The sequence below is a fragment of the Mustela erminea genome, chromosome 4, assembly GCF_009829155.1.
Source record: "Mustela erminea isolate mMusErm1 chromosome 4, mMusErm1.Pri, whole genome shotgun sequence".
Lineage (NCBI taxonomy): Eukaryota > Metazoa > Chordata > Mammalia > Carnivora > Mustelidae > Mustela > Mustela erminea.
The window spans coordinates 33881783-33898559 of NC_045617.1; the positions used below are offsets into that span (position 1 = coordinate 33881783).

Sequence of the window (16777 nt, forward strand, 5' to 3'; positions counted from 1 at the left end):
AAACAAAAACATTGAAGAAACTGGGTAAAGAGGTGTGCATTGCTTTCCCCCCACAAGTTGTTTGATAGTGTCTTAACAGATCTATGCTACTTTTATTACAAATAATCTTATTTATAGCTAAAATGGAGACATAAACATTTTTCTTTTTTTTTTTTTAAGATTTTATTTATTTATTTGACAGGCAGAGATCGCAAGTAGGTAGAGAGGCAGGCAGAGAGAGAGGAAGGGAAGCAGGCTCCCTGCTGAGCAGAGAGCCTGATGTGAGGCTCGATCCCAGAATCCTGGGATCATGACCTGAGCCCAAGGCAAAGGCTTTAACCCACTGAGCAACCCAGGCGCCTGACATAAACATTTCTAATTATCTCTCTAGGGAAACACATTGCTAATCACAAAGTACCAAATTATAAATGAATTTTTAGTACATGATTTGTCATTGTGTTGGTGATTGTCTATATTTTAGTAATATGCAGTATTTAGTAACGTCAGAAAAAAAATTCTGTTTCTCAGGGTATTGGTTTCATTGTTTCTAAGTATCAAATACTGTAATCCACATGGAATTATTTTGTTAATTTTGTTAATTTCTATACAAATAGAAGGGATTAAGTCAAGAGATCTCTTAACTTTTCTAAACCTCAGTTTCCCCAGCTATAAAATCAGAGATGTGATAATACCAACTCATGGGTCTTTTTAAGAAATTTAAATGAAATAAAGGATAATAAAGCACATGGCACAGTACATGACACATGAAACTCTTAAAATAGTCATTAGTCAGAGTTGTACTCTTCTGTATTTCTCTCCTTATGTCAATTTTCTTTTAACATATCATATTTCTTACCATGGAATATTTTTTAGTATAAATTCTGTAGTGTCACTCAAGTAAATGACCAGTACCCACATTAAAAAAAAAAAAAAAACTGACTTAAAAATGTATTTTATTGCTTTGAAATTACACATAAATGTAGTTGATAAGTGTGGTGGTCATGTTCTCTGGGTATGAGAGGAAGAAGGAAGCTTCCTTTGTTCTCTTGTACTTCTCCCCTACTTCATTTGCGTATACCCCAAAGGCACACATGTTTGGTTAGATACCACAGCACAGATCTCACCCACGCTCAGCAACTCCGTGAGCCTCATATTAACATTACCTGTTGATGTCGGGCCATGTCTTTGTGGATTGTGGGTGACACATTCTGACATGAATGTTAATGCTAGGGACTAATAAGTTCAATATATATATATGTATATATATATTTTTTTTACTTTGCCTTTTACTGTTTCTTTTCTTTTTACTCCTATAGGGCATATGTATCGTGTGTGGTCAGTCCCAAAATCCAAATGCCTATCTGAACCAACTGCTAGGGAGTGTTATTGAGCAGTACATTGGGCGGTTTCTTCCAGCTTCACCGCATGGCTTAGGTCTCGGACAACACCCTGTTTTGTTGGCACTGAGAAACTCCTCCGCTGCTCCAGCGATAACACCTCTAAAGAAGTGCATCATACAAGTCATAAGGTACATCTAAATATTAAAAACAAGTGGTATTTACAATGTACTAATCTTTATTAAAAAGTAACAAAGTTGGGGTGCCTGGGTGGCTCAGTGGGTTAAAGCCTCTGCCTTCGGCTCAGGTCATGATATCAGAGTCCTGGGATCAATCCCTGCATAGGGCTCTCTGCTCAGCGGGGAGCCTGCTTCCCTTCCTCTCTCTCTGCCTGCCTCTCTGATTACTTTTGATCTCTCTCTGTCACATAAATAAATAAAATCTTAAAAAAAAAAAAAAAGTAACAAAACATCCCCAAAGTATTGGCAACCCTTAGGATGCTGGTAGTTTGGAAACTTTAATTTTCACTGAGAAACAAAATCTAAGAATTTACTAAAATGACTTCTGCTCATGGCAGCCTGAGTCAGTGCTGTTTTATTTATTTATTTATTTATTTATTTTTAAAGATTTTATTTATTCATTTGACAGACAGAGATCACAAGTAGGCAGAGAGGCAGGCAGAGAGAGGAGGAAGCAGGCTCCCTGCTGAGCAGAGAGCCCGATGCGGGGCTTGATTCCAGGACCCCAGGACCCCAGGATCATGACCGGAGTGGAAGGCAGAGGCCTTAACCCATTGAGCCACCCAGGTGCCCCAGTGCTCTTTTAAATAGCTTGTTCTCTCTATATAGATGTTACTTTCCTTATATATGTCCTAAAGGTACATATTTTCTTTAGTTCTTATCAGATAAACAGTAAGTGTATTCTCTACTATAGAAAACACATTATTTATCTTATTTTTAAATTTATTTATTTATTTGAGAGCGAGACAGAGTGAGAGAGCATGAGAGGGGAGGTCAGAGGGAGAAGCAGACTCCCCAGGGAGCTGGGAGCCTGATGTGAGACTCTATCCCAGGATTCTGGGATCACGATCCGAGCCGAAGACAGTCGCTTAACCAACTGAGCCACCAAGGAGCCCCTGTTATTTATATTTTTAAAACAGAGTAAGTGAAAAAATGAATGTGAATATGACTAAGGAAACACTAAGAAGTCCTGTTTTGTTAGTCTCCTGTCTTAATGACTTCATTTTATTATTAGATGCATAAATGAAACCTCTTGGGTTCTCTGTTACCTTTTAACTGCAGCAGAGATTCAGTAATAAAAATTATTTCCTTGTCTTCATGGGGTATTTAGCTTCCTATGAAATTTGTTTTATAAACTGGAAGATGCTGCAGTGATATACAGGCATACCTTGTTTTACGGCACTTCACAGACACTGTTTTTTACAAATTGAAGGTTTGCGGCCGCCCTGCATCCAGCAAATCTGTTGGCACCATTTTCTCAACATTATTTTTCACTTCATGTCTCTGTGTTAACATTTTTGTAGTTCTCACAATATTCCAAACTTTTTTGTTGGTATTGGTTATGGTGATCTGTGACCAGTGATTACAGCTGGCTGAAAGCTCAGATGATGGTTAGCAGGTTTTTTTAGTAATAAAGTATTTTTAAGTTAAGGTATATAGATTGTCTTTTCAGACATCATGCTGTTGCACACTTACTAGACTACAGTACAGCATAAACATAGGTTTTCTACGCACAGAGAAACCAAAAACTTCATTTCACTTTATTGTGACATTCGCTTTATTGTGGTGATCTGCAACCAAACCCACAATGCCCCTCCGTCCTCTTCTACTCCTGCAGTTCCCCGTCTTTGTTGAGGCTCCTCACTCTGATTCTCTGAGAATTCCCGGGTTATTTTCAAAGCACCTATCACATTATATTATAGTAACCTTTTTATTTTATTTTTTTGCTTGTCCAAATTTGCCACTAGACATGAGCCCCTTGCCTTCAGAGACCGTGTTTACCTTTCCATTCTCATACTTGTACCTGGCATACTGTAGGTGTACATAAATGTTTAGGGATTCAACAGTGAACAAAAAAGACAAAACCTTTGTCCTCAAAGATTGAATGCATCCACTGATACGGAATTTTTGGAAGCCACTGTAAGGAATAGAAATGATGGTGAAAACATAGTTCCTGCCCTTTAAGACTTTATAATCCTTGGGACACCTGCGTGGCTCAGTTGGTTAAGTGGTTGCCTTCCGCTCAGGTCATGATCCCAGCATCCTGGGATCGAGTCCCACATCGGGCTCCTTGCTCAGCAGGGAGCCTGCTTCTCCCTCTGCTTTGCCTGCCACTCTGTCTGCCTGTGCTCACTCTAAGAAATAAATAAATAAAATCTTAAAAAAAAAAAAAAAGACTTTATAATCCTTAGTGATTTCCATGGCTCATTTTGGCAAATTTTATTGCTTCGCAAATACATATGGATGTCTGACTTAGATTCAGCTGTATTTGACAATCTTTCATGTTGTCTAGACCTTTTAGAAACTGAGCAATTCCCACTTTCATTTATTCACTTAAGTGTACACTGAATACCTATTATGAGCCAACACATGCTTAAAAGGTAGAGATATAAAAATGAGTAAGATAAATTTATCTTTATGATCTCTGTTGACTTATAATGCTAAAATGTGTTTTGCTTTGAGAGAAAATATTAAATACTAAATTACTTCTGATTTTTTTTTTCTTTTTTTCTTTTACCTCCTAAAAGAAGGAAAGAGGTAGAGCTGAAATGGGAAGCTAATTCCTAGGACGGTCATCTTATTGATTTGGAAAAATAAGACCCTTCCCAAATCCCTAAATAAATAAATGTGAGGAGAGATTTCTTTATGCAAATTTGACATTAAAGAAAATGTTGCATTGTTGAGGAGCTGATCGAGGAAATCGGGCTTATATTAGAAAGGGAAAAAAATTTTTGTTTGTTTAGGTTTTGTTGAGGTTTTGTTTGAGTTTTGATTAAGTTCATTTAAAGATCAGTTTTTTTACATTTAGTTCATGTCTGTATTCTTCTTTGGCCCTTAAAATACAGCAAGGTTGTGCAATCGTTGCTCCTAAATTTTTATGTTTGAGGATAACATGGTTAAAATATACATTTTTAAAAAATTGTTCTTTATTAATTTGGGGGGTAAAATTTGTTGGTATCTTTAAAGTGTATGGCATGTGTTTCTGCTCAATGAAACTTTAACCAGAAGACAAAACAAAATTGTGCTTCTTTTTAGGAAGTCCTACTTTGAGTTTAAAGGGTCTTTGCTCCCTCCTCGCTTAGCATCTGTTCTGGCCTTCATCCTGCAGCTTTTCAAAGAAACGAACGTAGACATTTCTGAGGTTGAACTGCTCCTGCCTGGCGTCTTAAAATGCTTGGTGTTGGTCAGTGAACCCCAAGGTTAGTCTGAATCTGTGTTTGTCGTACTTCTCTTTATGTGGTATCAGTTTCTATACCTTGTGGCTAAAAAACAAACTCCAGCGGATGGCTGAGGTTGAGCATGATAAAATGGTTAAAAACCGACATGTTTCAGCGTAGTTTACTTCTGTTTTGTTTTTTTCCCCCAAGGCAAACAGTTTATTTAAGGGCTCCTTCTCTGATTAGACTTGTTAACCTTTTGAAGAATATTTGTTTAATCTGACTGCAGTATTAAATCAACTTCTCACATATCATGTGGTGAGGGGTCAGCGTAAGTTCTTCTGTTCAGGTTTCTGCCAGAAAATCTAAGCTGATTTCACAGGCAAACCTGTAAGGATCCTTTGATCCTCGTCCTTTTGTTTTCAGTCTCATCAGCCTTACTGCTAGGGATCACTTTAAAATATCATTTATTTCATCCCCACTGTGAGTAGCATGCTTTAATAAGCTTATTGAGAATATGCAGAATAGTAGCCATAGTTCTATCCTGAAGGAGTTTTTAATGTAAATAGGAGGCTGTGTGTGTAAGTGTGTGCGTGTTATCATTATAATGTGATTGTTCAGGGCAGGGCTCCTCAGATTCTTCTACCTAAGTACATCTAACTGCTGTGATAAGTGAGTTCAATGTGTATCCTGAAGAATCTGAGGGCAGTGCTCAAAGTGGTAGCTGAAAGCTCAAATAGGTCTTTGAAATTTTCTGTTTTAGCTCAAAATTTATGCATATTTTGTTTAACTCTATATTTATTTTAATAATTAAAATGTTCTGTTTTTTTCCCTGCTCCCAAGTTTGATTTTACAAAAAAATTGTTGTGTGTTAATATAGAATGCCCTTACCTGATAGTAGCATTTCTGTATTCAGAAATACCCAGATGGACCCCCGTTTCTTCTTTAGAAATTTTGTCCTCATCGAAAACTTACGCATACTTTCAGTGAAGGCCTGTTGTGGTGTACAAGACAAAAATTTGCTGAGACAGAGCAGACAGTCTGAAATTTTAGCTAGCCTCTTGTTTTGGTGATAGTGATATTTATCAGGAAGGAAGCCAGGGTGCAGAGGGTGAATTTGGCTGTGCACATCTAGCTGGTGAGTGCATCACACGTTCCAGATGGGTAGGATGCCGAATTGCCTATCTCTGCATTGCTGTCTTCATTAGCTGAGGAGGCAATATTAAACACAGATTTGTGTGTGTGGCTGAGATTTTTTTTCTCCTTGTAGCTCTCCTTGTATTCTTGCTCTCCTTGTAGTTTCAATGTTTAAAGTAATTCTTGCTTTCCTTGTAGTCTCAATGTTTAAAGGAATAATTTGTAAAATCACAGAGAGTTAGTGTTGCTAAATGACTCCACAAGGCCACTCCTAGGTATATGCCCAAGAGCATTTTAAATATACCATCCACTCAAAAACCCGTACTCAAGAACTTAAAAGAATTCCACTTCTGGCATGATAATGTCAGGAGCTCTGCTGACCTACTCCCCAGAAAAACTGGTAGAAATTACTTAAAAGAAATAATTTAAATTCTCTGAAAATAGTCCTAAGGGTATATAGCAAATGGAGAAACATTTATTTAAGAAAATGTGCTAAAACTTGGTAAAGCAGTAGGAGTCTATGGTATTTGAACCAAGACTACCTCCTTCTTACTTCTCCCAGCTCAGTAAGACAGAAACTCTAACTTCAGACTGGTGATCCAAGAACCTAGGGCTTTCTGTCTGCCCAGCTCCCAGTAGGAGGGCTATCATCCTGTGAGAGGTAGGATGTCAATATTTCTCATCCCACCCCCATGCTACCTGATGCTGAGGTTGTATTCCAGGCAAGTGTGGCTGAGAAGTGGGGGCTCCATTCTTTCCCTCAGCCCCCACTAGTGGGATGCATATAGTACACGGAGTATAACACACTGAGAATACCGGGGTACCATTCATCCTTGCCACAGCTTAAAGGTATGAACTCACCGCCAAGTGAAGCAAGTTAAGGATGCCTGGGGCTCCTGCCTGTCCTTCCACAAGTACTCAGCGCCTGTATGGGTATGTCCTTCATTGGGCACCACTGGCCCTCTCCCCAGCACCAGAGCCATGCCTCTGAGATTTTGCCTGAGAAAGGCAGAGGGAGGAGAAGCAGACCATAGAGCAGAAAACTCCTGAATCTCTCCCAAAGGAACCGACTTCATTTGCAAATCAGTGGGAAAAAGTTCAAGCCTAAGGGTGCAGTCAAATACAGTGGAGTTTGTGGTGATAGACAGTAGGTAGGAGAATAAAATAGAGTCATTGGATATATAGGCTACTCTATAGACAGTCTAGTTTGGTGAGAGAATGGTGAAAGACACAGCTGAAAAGAGCCCTTGGATCAGAACAAATCTCAAATACTGCCCACAGAAATTGTCCTTTTAGAAAAGCCTGAACTTGATTAGATAGTCTGTAATGCAGTTTATACCCCTGGACATTATAAAAAACAATAGTGTAATCAGCTTTGATGAGTAGAGAGTCACAGCCGGGTCTGATCGGAAAACAGGACAAAGGGAACCCGGTCAAAATCACTGCCTTAGAATGGACACTCTGGGTGTACCCAAGGTTGTACCAGCGCAAGGCAATGTTAGAGACTTCATGGGGAGTTGGATGGAATAGCCTTCATTAAAAAATGCCCAACTTTCAACAACAAAAAATTACAAGACATGCAGAGAAACGGAAGTATGATCCATATAATGGGAAAAAAGCAGGCAACAGAAACTGTCAGAGCAATCAGATCCTAGATTTAATAGGCAAAAACTTCAAAGTAGCCATTATAGTACGTTCAGAGAACTCAAGGAAAGCATGATTAACAGAATAAAGGAAGGTCTAATGATATTGTCACATCAAATAAAGAATATCAGTAAAGAGACAGAAATTATGAAAAAGAACCAAATGGAGATTAGGAAGTTAAAAAGTACATGAGCTAAACCGAAAAGTTCACTAGAGGGGCTCACGAATGGATTTGAATTAGCAAACTTGAAAATAGATGACTAGAGATTATGCAGTCTCAAAAAAAAAAGAATGAAGAGAAATGTGGGATACAGTTAAGTGCACCATAATACATATAATGCTGGAAGAGGGCAGGAAAGAGCAGAAAAAATATTTGAAGAAATAATGGCTGAAAACTTCCCAAATTTATTAACGAACAGTAGCCTATACATTCAGGAAGCTCAGCTAATTCCAAATAGGATAAACCCAAAAAGTTCCCCAGTGAGATGCATCATGGTAAAAATGCTGAAGGCCAAGGCAAGGAGAAAATCTTTAAGACATCAAGAAAAAGATGACTCATCGCTTACCACAGAACCCCGGACAGGTCAGCAAAAAACTTCTCAGCAGAATTAACTAGTGGGGTACTACTTAATTCTACAGCAGTAGGTTAATACTTAGTGATCAAAGAAAAAGCTGTCAACCACAAATCCTCTATTCTGCAAAACTGCTACCTTTCAGAAGTGAAGATAAAATAAAACCATTGCAGAAAAACAAAAAACAAAAAAAGACATTGCCAGATAATCACTGGGAGAATTTGTTGTTAGTGGACCAGCCTTATAAGAAAGGAAATTCTTAAGAGCTGAAGTCAAGTGACCCCACACAAGACAAACAAAGAAAACCAGTAAGGCAATTATGTAATTGTAAAAGACAGCTTACATATATATTTCTTTATGTTTATTCTCTTGATGGCTTTAAAAAGCAGCTGTATAAAATGATATATAAAAAAATATGTACATAATGTATGATTGGGCCTATAACATAGATATGCAATATATTTATCAATATCAGTACAAAGGAGGTGGTGGGAGCAGAGCTGTATTGGGCTAAGGAAATGACTTCAGATATTAACTCAGCTAGATAGGAACAATTGTGAGAGAACTAGAAATGATCATGAAAGCATGTCATGAAAGCAAAAATACAGACTTGCTTTCCTTACTTCTCTTTTTCTTTAGCTTCTTTGAAAGACATAAAATTATACAAAATAAAAATAACTAAGTATTGTTGGGTTTGTAACATTTGCAAAGGTAATATGTATAAAAACAATAGCATGGGAAAGGGAAAGGTTATATAAGAATAATGTTTCTGTATTTCACTGGAATTAAATTCATGTAAATCTGAAACTCTGATAAGATGTACACAGTAAGCCTAGAGCAACTCCTAAGAAAATAACTCAAAACCAATGAAAAATCATTTAAGAAGATAAAATGCTGTGTTTTAAAATATGCACATAATGCAAAACAAAAGCAGTAAAGGAGATGAGAGGAAAAAAAGCAAGACATTTAGAAAACAAAAGGTAAAATGACTGATGTAAATCCATCTAATATCAACAGTAAAATAGTTTTGAAAGGACTGAACAAACTAATCAAAAGTAGAGATCACTGGAATGGATCAAAATAAAAAGATCTAACTATGTTCTCTATGCAGGAAACAACTTTAGATTCAAAGATTAAAATAGTAAAAGGAAAGAAAAAATACATCCTGCAAGCTATAGCCATAGAAAGCTGGAGTAGCTATACTAATATCAGACAAAATAGACCATAGACCAAAAAATCGTTAATTAGAAATAGAGGTGTTTTATAATGATAAAGGGGTTGCTATGTTTAATGACTCTCAAATTGCATCTGACAAGAGAGTACCAAAATATAAGAAGAAAAAAACAAGAGAAATGAAGAGAGAAAAAGACAGTTCAGTGGTATAGTTGAGAGGATTTTGGGTTTCCACTTCAACATGTAAAGAGCTTGAAAGTCGTCACTCCTCCCCTCACAACAAGAAAACAAATCTGAACAGACTGACCCTTATCAGGGTCATGAGTTCAAGCCCCACACTGGGCTCCACGCTGTGTGTGGAGTCTCCTTAAAAAAACAAAACCTTTGGAGAAAACAGACAAAAAGCAGATGATTAGGAAAATAGTGCAGGCACAATGAACAGAAAAGTGACATGTATGGTAGTTGTTAATCTAGCAATATCAATAATCACTTTAAATGTGAATGCTTTACATAAGCCAGTTAAATGACTGAGACTGACAGTGGATAAGAAAAATGGTAGCACAGTTCAAAACAAAGCTGTAGAGGCTAATATTAATTTCAAACAAAACAGACTTCAGAACAAGTAGAATTATCAAGAATAGAGAGGAACATTACACAATGACAGACTGGGAATAGAGAAATGATTCAGTCTGATGAAGGTTATCTACGAAAATCCTATAGCTAGCGTCATACTTAATGGTGAAGGCTTAAATGCTTTTCCCCTAAGATTAGCAACAGGACAAGGATGTCCACTCTTGCCACTTCTATCCAACATTGTACTAGAAGTCCTACTCAGGACAGGAAAATTAATTAAAAGATATCTAGATTGAAAAGGAAGTAAAACTATCCCTATCTGTAGATGATCCAATCCTGTATATACAAAATCCTAAGCACTCCAATAAAAGGTATTAGAACTAATAAATGCAGCAAGTTTACAGGATACAAAAACAAGACATTGAATCTCTATATACTCTTTTTTTTGCATTTCTATATACTTTTAATGAAAATCTGAAAACATAATTAAGAAAATGATTCTATAATAGCATTTTTTAAAAAACTCAAGTAGGAATACATTTTTAAAAAGAGATACATTTTAAAATACATTTTAAAAAGAGAAATATAACCTTAAGATCTGAGAACTACCAAACTTTATTGAAAGAAATTAGAGAATATCTAAATAAATGGGAAAACATTCCATTTCATGGATCAGAAGTAATATTGTTAAGGTAGTGCCACTCCCCAAACTGATCTACAAATACAGTGTAACTCCAGAAGAGCCAAACCAATCTTGAAAAAGCACAGGAGTGCCCTGGGTCACCCATTTGGTTTGAGCATCTGACTCTTGGTTTTGGCTCAGGTCATGATCTCAGGATCAGGAGATCAAATCCTATATTGGGCTCTATGCTCAGCAAGGAATGTTTGAGATTCTCCCCCTCTCCCTCTCCCCCTACCCCAGCTTATGCTCTCTCTCTCAAATAAATAAGTCTTTTAAAAAAAAATAATAAAGAAGAACAAAGTTGGAAGATACACTTTCTAATTTCAAAACTTCAGTACAGAGCAACTGTAATCAAGACAGTAGGTGGTACTGGCAGAAAGATGTAGGTCAATGGATTAGAATTGAGAGTCCAGACATAAACCCATATGTCTGGTCAACGGACTTTTTTTGACAAGGGTGCCAAGATGAGTCAGTGGTGAGAAAATAGTATCTCAACAAATTATACCAGCTCAAATAGATATCCACATGCAAGGGAATGAAGTTATACCTATACTTCACACCGTATGCAAAAATTACTCAAAGTAAAATTACTCAAAGTACATCATAGATCTAAATGTCTGAGATAAAACTATAAAGCTCATAGAAAAAAGCATAGTAGTAAATCTTCATGACCATGGATTTGTCAGTGACTTCTTCAATACACCAACAAAAGCATAAGGCAAGAGAGAGAGATAAATTGTACTAATCCAAATTAAAAACTTTTGTGCTTTAAAGGACAATCAAGATAGTAAAAAATAACCCAGAGAATGGAAGACTATATTTGTAAATCATTTATATGATAAGCAAGTTGTACCTGCAACATATAAACTATTATAATTCAGTAAATTTAAAAAAAAATTTAAAAATAGGCAAAGAATTTGAATAGTCATTTCTCCAAAGAATGAAACAGATGTCTTATAAGCACCTGAAAAGGTGCTCAACATCCTTAGTTATCAGGGAAATGCAAATGCAAATGCAAATCAAAACCACATGAAATACGAGATACCACTTTATACTCTATTATGGAAAAGTCAGATAATAATAACAGTGTTTGTCAAAAACATGGAGAAATCAGAATCCTCAGTTACTGTTATTGGAAATGGAAAATAGTATAGACACTTGGGAAAATAGTCTGGTCATTCCTCAGATAGTTAAACATAGAGTTACTTTGTGATCTAGCAGTGTTCCTCCTAGATACATACCCAACATTAATGAAAACATAAGTACACACAGAAATTTGTGTTTATAGCAGTATTATTCATAATAGCCAAAAGGTAGACTGTCCATCAGCTGACAGATTTTTTTAAAATGTGATATATCCATACAGTGGAATATTATTTGGCCATAAAAAGGAATTAAGGATTGCTACATGCTACACAACATTAATGAACTTTGAAAACATTATTCTAGGTGAAAGAAGCCAGTTACAAAAGACCACATATTATACAATGCCATTTATATAAAAAGTCCAGAATATGAAATCTGTAGAGATGAAAAGTAGATTTGGGGTTTCTTTTAGGGTATATAAGAAAATAAGGAGTGATAGCTAAAGACTATCAGGTTTCTTTTCAAAGTAAAAAAAAATACTCTAAAATTGGCTTTAGTGATGGTTCCACAATTCTGGGACTATACTAAAATCACAGTACTGTACATGTTAAATGGGTGAATTGTACAGAATGTGAATTATATGACAATAAAGCTGTTAATGTAAAGAAAAACTAAAAAAAAAACTCCATTTTTTTAAAAAGCTCAGTTCAATGAAATAAAGGTGGCAAATAGTTGTCTTTAAAAAACACATGTAACACTGGGGCGCCTGGGTGGCTCAGTGGGTTAAGCCGCTGCCTTCGGCTCAGGTCATGATCTCAGGGTCCTGGGATCGAGTCCCGCATCGGGCTCTCTGCTCAGCGGGGAGCCTGCTTCCTCCTCTCTCTCTCTCTCTCTCTCTGCCTGCCTCTCTGCCTACTTGTAATCTCTGTCTGTCAAATAAAATAAATAAAATCTTTAAAAAAAAAAAAAAACAAAAAAAAAAACACATGTAACACTGACCCATAACAGCTTGATTCAGAATCGCTTCCAAATGGGAACAACCCAGATGTCCATCCCCCAGCGAATGGACAAAGAACTTGGGATATATCTATACACTGGAATATTATTTGGCCTTCAAAAGAAATAAAGTACTGATATCTTCTACCACATGGATAAACCTTTAAAACAGTATGCTAAGTAAAAAGAAGACAGTCACAGAAGACCGTGTGGAGGTGTACCTGGGTGGCTTGGTTGATAATCTGTCTCTTGGTTTTGGCTCAGGTCATGATGTCAGGGCATGAGATCGAGCTCCATGTCGGGCATCACGATGCTCAATGGCCAGTCTGCTTGACATTCTCTTTCTCTCTCTCTCCCTCTGCCCCTTCCCCCGCTAACACACATCCTCTCTCAAATAAAATCTTAAAAACAAAACAAAACAAAACAAAAAACACATGGTGTATGATTCTGTTTATAAGACATTTCCGGAAGCATCAAATCCATAGAGACAAAACATAGATTAGTGGTTGCCAGAGGCTGGGGAGGAAGAAATTAGAGAATGACTGTTAGTAAGTTAAGGTTTTTGGGGAGGTGATGAAATTACTCTGAAATTAAGCAGTGATTAGGCCTTCTCAGTTCTGTGAATTTTCTAAAAATCAGTGAATTGTATACTTTAAAAGATTGGTTTTTATGATATGTGAATTATACCTCAATAAAACTGTTGTAAAATAAAAACCCAATCCTTACTCTTAATTCTCTATGAAGGCCATTTCTTGATATTCTAGTACTTCTCCCACAAAAGAGCTTCTGGAGTTTTTCAAGGAAATTTCTTTTAAGAAGAACCAATTATACTGATTTCAGAACCGTAACTTAATATGAGGCATTATTTGTTCAATAAAGACAAGTGTGCTCCATCTTCTTTATCCACCATCCTCAGGCCATTGAGAATATTACTAAGTACATATTAATTAATTGAACTTCATATGTATCCTGTTTTATTCTCCTGCTATAATGGATTAGAGTTTCTGAATTATTTTTTATGCATAAACAAAGCACTTTCTCCCCAGCTACTTATATTTAGTGTGCCAAAAACATTACAAAAATTTAGTAGCATTTAGAACATACTGAATTTTTTCTTCTTGACATTTTTTTCCATTTTTATGGAGACATGCACAATTTTAAATGACTTGATTAAATATTTAAAAATACAAATGTTCTTTTTGTAACTTTGCTGTTTTTGAAAGGAAGATAGCATCACAAATAGTTGATTTGTGTGTGTGTGTGTGTGTGTGTGTGTGTGTGATCTTTGACTAATTTTGAATGAAGGTGAATTGTTGATGGTTTCTAATTTGTTAGAGGGGGAGGAATATACCTATGAGTTTTTAAAAAAGTCAATCTGCTTCTCTGTAACTCAGCTGAATGGTTACAGTCTGTCTTTTGTCAATATGTTACTACTTGCAGGATTAGGATGATAAAACGTTTTTGAATGTGGGTTCTTTCTAGGAGACCTGTCTTCATATGTATTTTTTCAGTTATCCGCTTGTAAAAAATAGACTCAAGATTTTTATATTTTCTTAGAACGGGAGTTAAGGAGATAGGGAGATACACAAGTACAAAACAAAAACTCATAACTATTTCATTTTGAAAAATAACAAAAAGGCTGTATAAACTTTAAGAAAACAACATATTTTTCTAAATTAAGAGTGTTCATAAAAATGAGGATCCAGATGGTCAATTCAGACACAGTGTGTAATGCTGTAATTTTTCCTCCTAGTTAAAAGGCTGGCCACAGAGAACCTGCAATACATGGTAAAAGCCTGCCAAGTGGGGTCAGAGGGAGAACCCGCCGCCCAGCTGACTTCTGTGTTTAGGTAACTGGAAAATATGCCAACTGCCAAGGGGACGACTGCCAGCCATTTGACAGCCAACATGTTTTTCAAATAACTAATTATCCAAAACATAATGTGCTACTACTTGTTATAGTATTTCAATTATTATATTTTTTGGCCATAGTTTTGTTACATTGTGTTGTTTTATTTAAAAAGACAAAAGTGTCAGAGAGGAAGATGAGCAAACTGACTTGAACTCACCTGAGAATGGTGATAAAGATTCCTGCATGTATTGAAGAGACAAAATGGGGGGATGTGGGTCACGATGACAGGGGCACAGGCCCTCAGAGCTGCTAAACATGTTACTCAGGATCCAGTGTAGAGGTACATGTCATTGGTTTTCTTACCTGCTTTAGATACTGTAGACCCAGAAGGCGTCCTTGTATTTCAGCTGTGAAGCATACACTGTATAGGATAGATGTGATGTTGGTTCCCAAGAACAATATTGCAACTGGAGGAGTGTTTCCTGTGTTTTGTGTTTTGTTGCCGTTTCCTGCCTTGCCGCCTCTAGAGTCTTGTGCTTTCTGTTAGAGCAGTATTTTTAAATATGTCTCACAATTTCTTCCAGTTCATTTTTATTATACACATCTCTGCTCTAGCACTACCGTGATAAATAACACGGATCCATTTTCTTCTAAGTTGGATCTTTGATTCCTCAGTTTGTTTCTCATCACATCATTGGCACTTGTCCATTGGTTACAATTTATTTAAATTGTGATCACATGAAATAAATAGTGGATTTGTAAGAAGCGTAAAACCACCCAGAAAAGAAAAAAAAAGAAAAAACCGTATAAAACCCTAAGAGGGGAGAAAGGATTTTATACAAGTGAAGATTGCATGTTTGTTAATAAATTGTACACAGCAAACATGCAATCATTCTTATTTTGTTGGGGGAGAGAGTGGAAATTATATGGTTAAAACATACAATTATTATTATTATAAAGGCTTTTTGTGGTTCTAAAGTCGCCTGTTCATTTAAGGAATATAAAAATATTAATAACTTGCTTTTCTCATAAAAATATTGTTTGATTTATATAGAAATATGAAGTACTAAGATAAAGAAACTGGACTCACTTTTTCCATGTTTTTACTGCTCAGATTTTGACCCACAAAGAATAGCAGCGAAGTCCGTGGGACTAGATTTTCCTTCTTTTCTCCCTGCTGGGTTTGCAGCTCTTCCCTTTTCCTACCTGTGCCATCGTTCCGGTCACACTGAAATAAGCCATCTCTGTCCTTATTTTTAAGTGTTATAAATTGTCTTCATAGGGCATCTGGATTCTTAAGGTTGTCTTATGTGAAATGATCTTTCTTGCATTCAGGTTACAGTTGATTGTCATATAGATACCAGCCCAAGGAACTTCCCCAGAAGTAATCCTATGTAACTTGATTTACTTCCAGGCATTTTATCCAGGATCATGGTATGAGATACGATTATCAGATTTACGGCATTTTAGAAACAGTAGCATCATTGGACCAGCAGGTTGTTATCAACTTGCTTTCTACCCTCACTCAGTCTCTGAAGGATTCAGAGCGGAAATGGGGCCTTGGCAGAAATATTGCACAAAGGTATGTTTGGATCATTTGATTACATTTTTTGGGCAATGGTTATAAAAATCTAGATTCATTTTCTGGAGATCGCTTATTTTCCCATTCCTAAAAATTTGGGGTGTGTTCTCTGAGCTAATGAACGTTTCTGTAGTATGATTGACATTTTCATTCACACTTCTTTTCAAAGTGAGCACCTTAGAAAGCTATGTATTTGGCAGAGGATCATAGGGGAAGGGAGGGATAAATGAAAGAAGGTGAAACCAGAGAGGGAGATAAGCCATAAGAGACTTAATCTCAGGAAACAGACTGAGGGTTGCTGGAGGAGAGGAAGGTCGAATGGATGGGGTGGCCGGGTGATGGACATTGGGGAGGGTATGTGCTATGGTGAGTGCTATGAATTGTTTAAGACTGTTAAATCACAGACCTGAACCCCTGAAACAAATAATACATTATAGGTTAATAATTTAAAAAAATATATATATATGTATTTCAGCAGTGCCTCTGTTGCTCAGAACACATTCAGTGCTCCTTATCAGGAAGGGGACTTGAGAGCCTCAGGTGTCTTGTTTTGTATAAAACCCATGGTGGCACATCTACCTTTTGAGGGATGCTTGATATACTGAATCAACTATATCATGCGTATCCAGTGAATAAGAGTGACCCAACTAGGGGCGCCTGTGTGGCTCAGTTGGTTAAAGCCTCTGCCTTCGGCTCAGGTCAAGGTCCCAGGGTCCTGGGATCAAGCCCAGCAGTGGGCTCTCTGCTCGGCAGGGAGCCTGCTTCCT

The 16777-nt window shown here is 36.8% G+C and overlaps 1 protein-coding gene across 2 annotated transcripts in view; it reads left to right on the forward strand.

Annotated features, from left to right (window-relative positions):
• The window catches only part of MMS22L (MMS22 like, DNA repair protein), a 129320-nt gene that overhangs the window by 108478 nt on the left and 4065 nt on the right, over positions 1-16777 (forward strand). Inside the window, exons 21-24 of one of the 2 annotated variants that reach the window (XM_032338996.1) lie at positions 1296-1507; positions 4592-4755; positions 14330-14426; positions 15843-16010. In XM_032338996.1, coding sequence (XP_032194887.1) covers positions 1296-1507; positions 4592-4755; positions 14330-14426; positions 15843-16010 — 641 coding nt within the window. Of the gene's footprint in view, positions 1-1295; positions 1508-4591; positions 4756-14329; positions 14427-15842; positions 16011-16777 lie in introns of those variants that run through there. The other variant, XR_004284838.1, reaches the window with a different exon arrangement.